This window comes from Corythoichthys intestinalis, chromosome 20 (assembly GCF_030265065.1).
Source record: "Corythoichthys intestinalis isolate RoL2023-P3 chromosome 20, ASM3026506v1, whole genome shotgun sequence".
Classification (NCBI taxonomy): Eukaryota; Metazoa; Chordata; class Actinopteri; order Syngnathiformes; family Syngnathidae; genus Corythoichthys; species Corythoichthys intestinalis.
The window spans coordinates 11,372,025-11,383,941 of NC_080414.1; the positions used below are offsets into that span (position 1 = coordinate 11,372,025).

Genomic DNA, 11,917 nt, shown 5'->3' on the forward strand with positions numbered 1-11,917 from the left:
GACTGTAATATTGTAATATCACAACTTTTCTCTCATAATAATTCAACTTTATTCTCATAGGCCCATTTTTTTGTTCTTAGTGTTTCTAATTCCTCGTCGTTTGTTTGACCCGAATGCTAAATGAATTTATTTCATTTAATCTTGTTCATAGATAAAAAGTCAACAAGCGAAATTAACCTAACTCCTTTCGCACATTAATGTAACTTGTTACCAAGCGACAACGTGTCATAGTCATTATGTTGGGGGACACTAGCACGCTGAAACTCAATGATTCGATTAGAAATTAATTAAAAGCTCGATCCTCTCTCAGCACCACAAAAGGCGGTTACTTCTCGCCAGCCGGCCTCGATCTGATGAAAACAATACTCAAGACACCAGACAGACTTCTTTAGCCACCGACAGTTTTGTGTCAGTCCATTCCTCTTTCAGCCAATCGAAGTTCTCAGTGAGGAGCTTCCAGTAATTACTTTGGACCCAATCTATCCGGACACGTTACCTTGCCGACGTACTGATGGTCGTTTCCTGTGTATTCCTCCATCAGAAAGAATTGATTCCACATCCATCCCCTCTTGGAACGTTGCAGAATCCTGCCGTCGCTCTCTGACATTCCAAACACATTGCCGATATTTCCAGGGACTAGAGGGAGTGCCGTTGCGGGCAACAGGGCGCACAGAGTCAGGATCGTCTGGCCGACGAGCATGGTATCCGAGTCGGCCGGGAAAAATGACCACTTGGGAATTACGGAGAGGAGCTTCGGATTTGACACTTGCAAGGTAGTGCGAGCGCAACACGCATTGTATTCCTCACGCTGAAGCCAAACACCAAGATGCCTTGGGGGAAAAATGGAAAACTTGAGTTACAATATGGAAATAAAATACTCTTAACACAGTTCCGCGCTTTGCAACGGTAGTGATGGATGACATTTGAAGGTCACGAACTGCGCAATAACCGTCACTCTCGGTTAGCTTAATGCTTTGTGTGTTTTTTTTTGGATAGTTTTTTATTGATGAGTGTCTCATGAAAAGTATTTTTAGTTTTTATAACTCTTTATAAGGCACTTGGTTAAATATCATTGAAAAATATCACTTTAGAGCAGTGGTTCTTAACTGGGATCGGACCGAACCCCAGTAGTTATTTTGTAAGCTGACTAAATGTAGGCAACGTGCGATTTAGACCAGGTTTTGGACTTGTTTGCCCTCAGTTTACAGGCTTTATTCAATTTTTTCAACTGCTAGCCCTCTATCTAATGGGAGGAGAGATCGGTTAGCTCAGTTGACTGTTGACTGGCAATTGTTATGAGGATGTATAACAAATTGACAGACAGCGTGGACTGCGGAGATAATTAAAAAAAAAAAAAACATCTGCGTCATTTTAAGCCATGAAAATAGTAAAAAGTATAGTATAATAGTAGTATAATAATAATAATAATAGTAGTAGTAGTAATAAATAATGGTATAAAATGAAAAACATGAAAACTAAAAAAGGAACAGTGTGAAATTAAATGAGTTTCATTTCAATTTTCACCGTGAAAATCAACAGCAAAGGCAAAATTATTTGGAGTAAATTTGATATTTGAAAATTTAAGCAGGAATCGGTGCGGGAGTTTTCCATTGATACGGATGCGGAGCAAGCCCCCGCAATCGAATCCTTTCACTTTCAATGGCTTTCGCCTTCCGTTTTCGCCGCCACCATATACTGTAAATGCGAGGCCATTCCGCAACACAGTCATTGCATCTTGGTGTCGCAGAGTCGCCATGTAACCTGCCCCTTAGATGCCAGCTTGACTTTGTTAAAAAATGGCTTTTTTATGAAAATCCAAATGGTTCGGTGAATGCACCTGTGAAAGTCATGGGGTTCGGGATTTAGCAAGGTTAGGAACCACTGTTTTAGAGTGTTATTTCGTTTTTTTTGTTTTTTTTGTTTGTTTTTTTCAATGGAAATGCCCCGAATACAACAGGAAGTGAAGTGAAACAGAAATTACTCCAAAACAGCGGCAAGGGACCTTGAATGGAACCTAAATCTAGAGGAAGTGAACATAGAATGAACCAAAATAAACAAGACATCACACGGAAATTACCCAAATCAACAGGAAGTGACATCAAATCAACATTAACTCATTTGCTACCAAAAATGTATCAATATGTTCTATTTTTAATTGTTTCAGTGTCCCAAAAACAAATTTATACGTCTTTTACGTTTTTTTTTTTTTTTCACAAGACACATCTCTAGGTTCTGATGCAACTTTGCTCCAAAGCACAATACTGAAAATGCATTTAAAGCAATAAAACTGGCCACCGGAGGGCAGTAATGCATTTGGAGTGACCCGCAACCCGAATCAGCGGAACGAACGGCTGTGCCGCACGGCCGGGGCAACGGCGGAAGACGACCGAATGGACGAACAGGAGTACATCCAGGACGCCAGATGCGGGAAGTCCGAGCAGGACGACCAGGAGGACGTCCGGGACGCCAGGTGACGAACGACCAAGTGCGACGACCAGGAGGACGTCCAGGATGCCAGGCGGCGGACGACCAAGCAGAACGACCGGTACCACCAGTGCAACGGAGGATGCCGTTGGGTCCGTGCTGCTCGCTGAGCAGAGCCCGCGCCACCATGCTCGGCCGCTCGCATCCCACGCGATCCTCCAGTGTCCCACGACTCAGCCGGAAACGCGCATGGCCAAACCAGTTCCCCCCCAGGAACACAACATGCCCCACACAAGTTCCCCAGGCGAACTCTGCAACGAGGCAGTTGTCACCACAAAAGAAAGACAAAAAAAAAAATCCATCTTGATGAGACAGGCGGTGATGAGGGAAAAGTTCACCCCGGCTGTCGCGGCCACAACAGCGTCATCTCTCAGTTCAATATTTTAGTTATGTGTACATTAATTGTTACTTTGCTATCAAAAGCTCTATTATTTTTGTTGTTTATGTTATTTTGTAGAAGGAAAACATTATTCAGATGTTTGGGATGTCACAAAAGCAAAAAATAGCTGTGTTAAAGTCATGTTATGTAAAAAGCTCAATTTCTCTTTTTTCATCAGAAATTGGAAAATTGCTCAAACTAAGCTATTTTCGAATGCTGATTTCTAAAGAATGGAAAAAGATATGAACTAACTTTTTTTCATGCTGAAATAAGAGAGTAATCTTTCTTTTGGTGGGTTCCATGTTTATATGGCAATAGAACCGAATTTTCTGTGGGCCTTGCAAAATCAGTCAAAATCCAGTAAAAACGGCCGGGAGCGAAGGGGGTTGCACCGGTGAAAATGGCTTGGAGTGAATGAGTTAGTTAGTGGACCAAAAATTACACCAAGAAAGCAGGAACGGCCCTGGAATTGAACCTAAATCCAGTGGAACTACAGGACCAAAAATGAACAGGAAGTTAACTTCGAGAGTGTAAAGTTTAAAGGCTCCCCACACAATGACTCCGTAAATATCATGTACTTCCGTTTCATGGTTAGAACTTCAACATAAGCGTTAACTCATTGGCTGCCATTGATTGCACTAAAGACGTCCAATTCCTTTAGTCAGGGATCAATGCCATCAATGGCACTTCACGGCCATTCCTCCCAGTTCTAAATGAACTGAACATCTACTGTTGCCACTGGCAGCCAATGAGCTAATGGATTCCTCACATTTTTTTTTTTAGCTACCTATTCTTCATGTGTTGTTGTTATTGAATTGCAAATATCATTAAGCAAGATGGAAAAAGTCATTTCCATCTGAAATCATGTCTTATTAATGCAGCACTTTCCTGTCTTCGTGTACATTTATCACCTAGGTTAATTACTGCGGAATACTCAAAAAATCGAAACGTACCTCAAATTCAAACCGTATGAGTCAGACACATTCATCAAACAGGATGCGCGGATTTACTTAGCAAAAGTAAACCACGCTCGTCTAATTCGCCCCAGTAGATGAGTGACGGGCCTAATTCATCCGTCGGCGAGTTTAGTTTGGTTGGTGGCCTCAAACTATCCCAGCGCAGCTTCTCTGTCAGCTACTCCTAGATTAATCGTGTCGCTCACTGGTGGAATTTAGCTAATTTGGTCCTGCGTTCATTACTTTCAGTCAATCCCTTCGATTCCTTTTTCGCTCCTTTGACGCCAGGATGCGATCCAAGACAAATCACCCTGTCTGACTTCTGAAAAGTATTTCCTCATATCGGCAATCTTCTTCATCTCCGAGTCCCCACCGCGACTCGGACCTGATAGGTCATTTGGCCGTACTTGAATAATTGATGGTCTTTAGGAAGTTAATTGTAATAAATCTCTCTTCCTTAAAGAGCCCATTAAGTTTGTTCCCCTGTCTCCAGGCCAGAGTACTCGAGGGGTGCTTACTAGTCTGTGACTTAAGCTCTTCGGCAAGGACTCAAAGGTCAATGAAGCACTTGGAAGTGACGGCCGACGATTTGAATACTTTTTGAGACTTCGAACAAAATGGAGGCGCAAAATGAACAGACTAGTAACAGCGAAGCCAGCATATGATAAGAGATTTTCAGACAGTTTAGGGGCGCTTTCATTCTAGCATTGTTTGGTCTGTTTTAAACAGACCAAACTCTAGTTCTCTAGAACTCTAGTTCGGACCAAACAAACTCTGATCCCCTCAAAAATTGTGGGTCTCGGTCGGCTTTAAGCGCTTCTGAATGCAACAGGAGCAGGGTCCGCGGAAGTACAGCGCGAACGCTATTTAAAATCAACAATGGTAAGGTGACAGACGATTAGCCATGGCCAAATATAGTGGTGCTGCGCTAAGCAGTTGCATTTGATACACCGAATCAATTCCTTCTGTGGCGATTGTGTTTTGCATCCTGTTGCTGAACGTACCCCATGAGAGTGACAGTTGCATAGACAGGCGGAGCCTCTCGCGGCGGCCCTTTCTTGAGTCTCGTTCTCCTAGAATTAGTGACAATTTGACAGTCCAAAAAGTCACGAAAGTGAGAGCGAAAGCACGCTTGTGTGACTTGGGGTACCACGCGGTTCACATTCGTGGTTTAATTTGATTAGATTTTAATTTAAATTGAACCGTTTCAACAACTTATTTGCAAGTGTTGCTGCGAGGTACCTCTCCAACCGAACCCTGGTTTTCTTGGTCTAGTGTGAAAGCCCTATTTCTGTCAATGGCAAAAAATGAGCTCAATGAGAGGTTATTACATTTTGAGGTAATGAGGTCCAAGGTCGAAGAAAAGGAATATTATCAAACCTAGTTTTTTAATTTCTAAAAAAAAAAAAAAAAAAAAAATTGGAATTTATTTTTGAAAAAAATACCTTGAATAGAGCTTTGCTCGAATAAGTACTTTGTTATATTTAAAAAATATATATATATATTTTCTTCCACAATAAAAAACAAAAGTACTTTTTTGTTAGATTGCTGAACAAAAAATGTTTTTAAAAAAAGTCTAATATTAAAGTTCATAATTTTGCAATAACTTGGTTTCCATCATTGTTTTTTCTGATTAAACACATTTATAAACTTATAACATGTAAATGAAAACTTGACATTAGGCTTAATCTTTGAGTTAGCTGGGGGTTTAATTATTCGGTGGAGTTGAGTTCAACAAATTCCGTGCAGTTAGTCATTCATTAGTTTTAGGGCCCTAGAGTGGTTAAGCTAGCGCAAGTCAATTAAACACTCTTAGCATGCCAATATAAAACAATATTAAAAGATCTTAGATACTCAAATAAATTCAAAAGGCAGATCATTGTTCGAAATACCCATGCCAACAAAACAATGTTACACAAAACTGCAGTAATTCATTTCATCATGCAGGACTATTTTTTTTTTTTATGCATAATGTGACCACAATAGAGAGGAGTGCTTCGGCCACTAGTGCTCATGCTGCATTTGCAAGCTGGACTTATCCCACTCGGATGGTACCAGTGAAAACGTCATTGTGTTCCAAGCGAATGTAAACAGCAAAGATGGTCGATTGCGACAAGTTTTTTTTTTTTTTTTTGGCCATCAAAAGACATTTTGACCTCCAGCAAACCTGCCTTCTCGTAATTGATCAAATAGTCGTGAAAAATGACGGCTGAGGTAAATAGCACATACTATAAACTACCTTCTTTAGTTTTACTATTGACGGTCTGCTTTTCGACAGGCAGAGCTGTTTTGTCGAGTGACGTCGATTGAAGCAACTCGTGATGTCTGGGTACTATTTTTTTGCAGCTTCGCATCTTAGACCTCCCAGTTCGAGTGGCGTTTCAATTATATATTTCCAGGTCAGAAGTTCTCTGACGTCCCACATTCTTCCAATGCAACATCAGTCTGCTGAGTTGACTGAAAGACGGCAACGTGGATAAATGTGCATTTAGAGGCTGTGGAAACAAGACAAAAGAAATGGGCAAAAGAAAGTTTCCACAAATTCCCTATCAAGGAACAATATAAAACCATTAAAAAAAACGATGTGATATCACTCAGCCCTGATCCCTGCAGAGCTGCTGGATTAAAAATGTCGCTGTTCATACTGCAAATATTGACATGCAATGGTACGTTTTAAAATCTTTATCCTGGAAAAAAAAGCCAACACTATTGATTGCACGAGTCATCAGGGATTTTCATGCGTGTGTATTAGGGCTGTAGCTATCTAATATTTTAGTACTCGACTGAAAATTCTATCGATTAATTGAGTAATCGGATAAAACATTTTTTTTTTTTTTTTAGCTAAAAAGCAAATTATAAATATACATGATGGAAAAAGACATTTAATCCAATATTGAACCATTTTCAGTCAATCAATGTCTTTATTTTCAATGTACATTGTTGAAAAGAGCCAACGATTGCATCTCAGATGTGACTAGAAAAAAAATTCACTGCTTTCACTCAAAAAACTTCTAGATCTCTTACCTAAAACTGTAATTATGCTTGATAACACACATCACTTGAAAGCTACGTGTTTCCCCACGTGTTTCAATTCAATTTCCATTTGTGTCAAGCTATTTTTAAGTTCTAGTTAAGTTTTAAGTTAGTCTAAACTGTAAGTACTGATAGGATTTTGGGTTTTTGCAGTGTTCAAAATAAATGTATGATACCTGCTGTATTGGAGCACATTAGGGACCAGTGCTACTTTGTGTTTTATTCAGCAATGACTACTGAGCTAAAACTGACAGTTACTAGTTATTATGTTTGAATTTTACACCCTCATCACTCTACAGCGCTGTGTTTTTACGAATTAAATAAAGCCTGTATGTAAGACACGTTAGCAACGCATCGAGAGTGGTCATAATCAATAGAAACCTAGCCCTCCGAAGGGCTAACGTACGTGAGCGAGTGACAGTAACATTATATTTATTAGCACAGAGAAGTCTACTGCTTAAAGATGGCGGCTGTTTACCAACGCTGCCCAGACGCGGCCGAGTCTCATTTCGCATCTAGTTCTAAATACATGCTATATCTATGAGACGCCTCGGACTCGGATTAGCTGCAACCACACTAGCATCATGCGGGCGTAGTTGTTAGCAACGTCGGCGTAGTTTGTAGCACCTGTCGGCTGCAGTAAGTTTTTTAAAATTATTTTATTGCTTCTTCTTCTACGCACGTGACGTCAGCGGGTTGTCCCGCATTAAAAGTAGTCCGGGCAAAATGTGATGCTTAGAGCTGGCAAAATGAAACGATTCCTCGAGGTGAATAAAATTACTCGGATCAGTTTTTAAACTTGAGTTACTTGAGTTGCTCGAGTATTCGTTTCAGCTCTAGTGCATATGTTGTTTTTTTTATTGGCATGCTAAGATCGGACCATTGACTCGAGCTAGCTAAGCCACTCCGGAGCCCTGAAACCACTCACTCGAAGATTAAGCCTCATGTCAAAAATTCTGAACTTCCCCTTTAAAGTTGATTTTGTTTGTTGTTCTTGCCTTCTCAATATAGTATTGAACTCATTGTTTCCCATGGACAACAATAATATCAAATTATTTTAAACTGGCTCATGTTTCAGTGCCATTGACGCCTCTACAGTAGATGTCCATTTGACGTTCATTCACCCCTAATGAGTTAAATAAGCGCCCTTGGGCTAAATAACCTATCGTTGTAGAACTTCACGCACGTCACTGAGGCGCCTCGCGAGCGATAAGATGGATGGCGATAGTTTCCCGAGGTAAACATGTTTCCCGCGGAGAGCCGACATTATCTGCGCGTCGTAGCTTGATGATCCTGTCTTGGCTTCTAATTTTATTTCCTCCATTATGTGGACGCGAGTATGACGCGCGCTTTTCTCCCGATCAGGAAAACGCCGCCTGGCAATTAATCTGAGCTGACGCTTGTTATTGCATTTTCTAATTAACATTCCCGCCCGTCCTTGGGCTTTAATAGCATTCTGGATATGAATCCTTGACGGGGGTGCGCCTATCACGCGTCGGGATTCTTCCAAACACTCTATTAAAGGATGAGCGGGCATGCGGAAGCGGTGCCAGATCCTATAGACTCAAGCTGCATTAACTTATTCAGCCTATTAAAATCAGCGGGAGTATTAAAAAGTTGTTTATGACTAGATTAAGTCAAAGGCAGAAAAATACAAACTTGGGATGTGAAGGGACCAAATGAGAGCGAGTGCACTTTTAAAGTGGCGTCCCGCGCTTGTTATCCTTAATCTTGTGCTAAGACGCATCCTGGCAGGCGCTCGGCTCCGCTCCATTTGTGTAATCTGCAGAATTATACATTCTTGTTTTGCTGAATAAGAAGCTCTTTGATCAGACGTAAACTAGCTGCTCATCACGAGGAGGGGAGAGAGAGAGAAAGACGCCTCGGCGGGCATTTGTACGCTTCCCGTAATTGAACACGCTCGCTCGCAGACGCACCGCCAAACTTTCAGACACTAAGCACTTTTTCAAACGTCACTCAACGCTGTGGGGCGGGGGATTAGTAGGCTGCTCGCCGGCCACTGAAGATGGGTGTGGGAAAATGTCTGCCAGGGTGAAAAATTGTGAAAATGCAAAGATGGAAATGCTAACGTAGCATGGTTAGCTATTGCATCCTTTGTTTGGAAGTTTTTTTTTTTTTTTTTTCATGCTCGTTGGGGTTTAGATCAGGGTTATAATCATATGCGTGCTTTTTTTTTTCTCGTCGTTATTCCCTCAACCTTTAATACTAAGCCCTCTTTCATAGCCAGAGACTGTCATTAAATCATTGGCTGCCATTGACACGGATAGACGTCCAATTCATTTTGACTATGAGGGGCAAATAAACAAATGCCCGATGGCAGCCCAATCAAAATGCCATAAAAGTATGCAAACGTATCCTAAATCAAAAACATTGTACCAACAACCCAATTTCACACATTTTAACCCCATCATAAACACATCACACACGTAAAAATATGACACATTAATCATGGCAATAACCGCTTAATAAACGATTTACAATCCGGCATAATTAGCTATTATAGTGGAGAAAAGCCTCATTAAGCACTAATTAGCCCTAAAAAACAGCACCGTGTTCTTCCCCGTGATCATTACTAGGAAGCCTTTGAGTTAAACATTCCAATTTATGGACTCTACTTGGCATCCGAGGAGCGCCTCCAACATGTGAGTAACTTGAAGAAAGACGGCTTTTAAAGGCTGCCAACGTGCTGTTTAATTGATTATGCCATGAAAGTTAAGTGTGCACTTTATGGTTTATGAATGCTAATAAATTGTCCAGGGTGTGTGAGTGGACATTTTCCTCTGAACACCGCATGAAGAAGAAATGAAAAAAAAGATACAGCGCATAATTCAGGATGCTGTATCTTCATTGTTATAAAGATCTTGGAAGTGCAGACAGAATTTGTAACAAGATGACCTCCAACAATGGTCAACCTCATTAAAGTGCATTTAGGTCCCCACAAAGCACTTTATGAAAAATACATCAGCCTATAACACAATAATTAATTATTTAAAAAGTCATGAACTAGCACTGTTGATTACATATATGTCAAACGACATCATTAACCAAAATGTAATTTTCTTACTTACAATAGCCAATGCTCTCCTAAAATGTTGCACGTTTGACAAATAGCAAAAGACAATCAAGTGACCTTTACACGTAATTTCAAATTTTATCATGAGAAAAATGTAACCTTCTTAATTTTAATGGTGGTTGTTCTAGCTACAAAACATAAAATGACAGCATAACAGAACCCACCATTATTAAACTAATCCATCAAGTCATGTTATCACACATAATTATATGTCGTTATGCAGAAGTAAAATGAATGCAATGTCAAAAATATACTGTACATTGTCTTACCTCTCTAAAATTGCAATTGTATTGTAGCACGATCAATTAGCTTGTGCCGTTTTTTATTTTTTATTTTTTGGTGATTGGCGCAGTCAGTGCATGTAACAGCTTTTTGAAGACCACCTAAGTAGCAATCCAGCATTGCGAGGGAGGACGCATCGCCTCTTCTCCACTTGGTGGAGCCCTCGACCTTCCGGAGTATTCCTCTGCCTCTCTCGGGCTAGAAATGCTGCTTGGCCAGCTGCCGCCTCCGCTGGAGCTCAGTGAGCCGTGCTCGTGTTCCGAAAGTGATATTGTGACACTGAGCAAGCTTTTTTTGTCGAGGCGCACAAAAAATCCACTACACTTTTTTAAAAGAAAAACCTGAGCTGCAGCTCACTTGTTCATTGCGAAATGATGACTCCATTTTAGTTTTCCAACCATGGAAGATCAGCGAATGAGTGTGGGAGAGGTTCTACAATCGGATCAACAACCTGACAAACTCAAGTCTAAGCCTATAAAACCGCCATGCAAAGTTGCTCAGAAGAGAACCCATCCGTACCTGATGATTTTTTCAGCGAAAGGCAGACACGAATACTCCCTGAACTGGTAGCCGCACAATCTCACGTCACGTACTGACAGATGACCGAGCGGTAACTGAGCCCACGCTGCCTGCCCTGAAGTCAGCCCAGTGTATCAGTAAACCATCAGTGACTCCAGTACAAGACGGTCCATTTTTCATACAGTTTATCGTGTCAGGGCGCAAGGGAGCTGGAGTATCCTATCTGACAACACCCTGGACTGGTCGCTACTGGACCACAAGGTAATCTTGAAACATTCAGACCTTCTCTCATTAGGAAATTAACCCGAGAGTACGGAATCCCAGACAATTCTAAACCTCCACATGTCAATCGTCGAACATATCGCTCTTCGGAAGTTGTAATACTGCAACGATGCAAGGCAGGACAGTACTTAGCGCCACCGTGAAAAAAAACAAGTAGCGATCTTACTTGCGTAGCCTGCGGGATGCAGCGATGCTTCTCCTGCTCCTCAGTGGTGCTTAGCAGCCGAGCGTCTGACTCCCGCCGGCAGCGACGACATTCCAAGACTGACAACGGCTCAGCTGCTTGGAGCGTGTGTGTGAGAGTGTTTGTGTGTACGTGCGTGTGCGTAGGGAGAGAGAGAGAGGGAGTGAGGGAGAGTGAGTTCCTTGTGCGGTGTTGCTTTCTCTCTCACTGTGGCCTCTCCCCCTTTATCCCTCCCCTGTACTTTCTTCTCTCCCTCTCTCCTCTTTCTGTATCGTGGCGCATCACTTTTGGCTCTGGATGTCACCGAGGCTGAAGCCGAGGCGACTCTGCTCCTGATTGGCTGCCATTCACAAGTTGGCGATAAAGAAAAGCAAAAGGAGGAGGGGAAGAGGGGAGGGATGTAGAGAAAGCACAAGAGAGGGGCAGGGGTCGAGGTGGAGAGCTGTGCCCTACATGCCAGGGAGCGGGGATGGACGCTTGTATCCGTACGGTTATGGTTTCAATTCAGTTTCTGAAAAAAATCCACGCTTGTATCCCTATAGTGGAATGCATGTCGGGATGCAAAACTAGGGATTGAAGTCATAGTGTCAGGCTTTGGATAGGGTTTTGAAATGCATACTTAAAAAAATTAACGATGACATAACTGTAGTTTGTACGAGGTCGAGTTTCTCCATTTTCAAAACATCCAAACTCGTTTCGTCAAC

The 11,917-nt window shown here is 41.6% G+C and overlaps 1 protein-coding gene across 2 annotated transcripts in view; it reads right to left on the bottom strand.

Moving 5' to 3' along the window:
• Positions 1-11,380, bottom strand: part of cdh10a (cadherin 10, type 2a (T2-cadherin)) — a 66,496-nt gene extending 55,116 nt beyond the window's left edge. The window contains exons 1-2 of one of the 2 annotated variants that reach the window (XM_057823953.1): positions 11,196-11,380; positions 497-830 (exon numbers count right to left, since the gene is read on the bottom strand). In XM_057823953.1, coding sequence (XP_057679936.1) covers positions 497-700 — 204 coding nt within the window. In that variant the 5' untranslated portion in view covers positions 701-830; positions 11,196-11,380. Of the gene's footprint in view, positions 1-496; positions 831-11,195 lie in introns of those variants that run through there. The other variant, XM_057823954.1, reaches the window with a different exon arrangement.
• Positions 11,381-11,917: the final 537 nt, after the last annotated feature.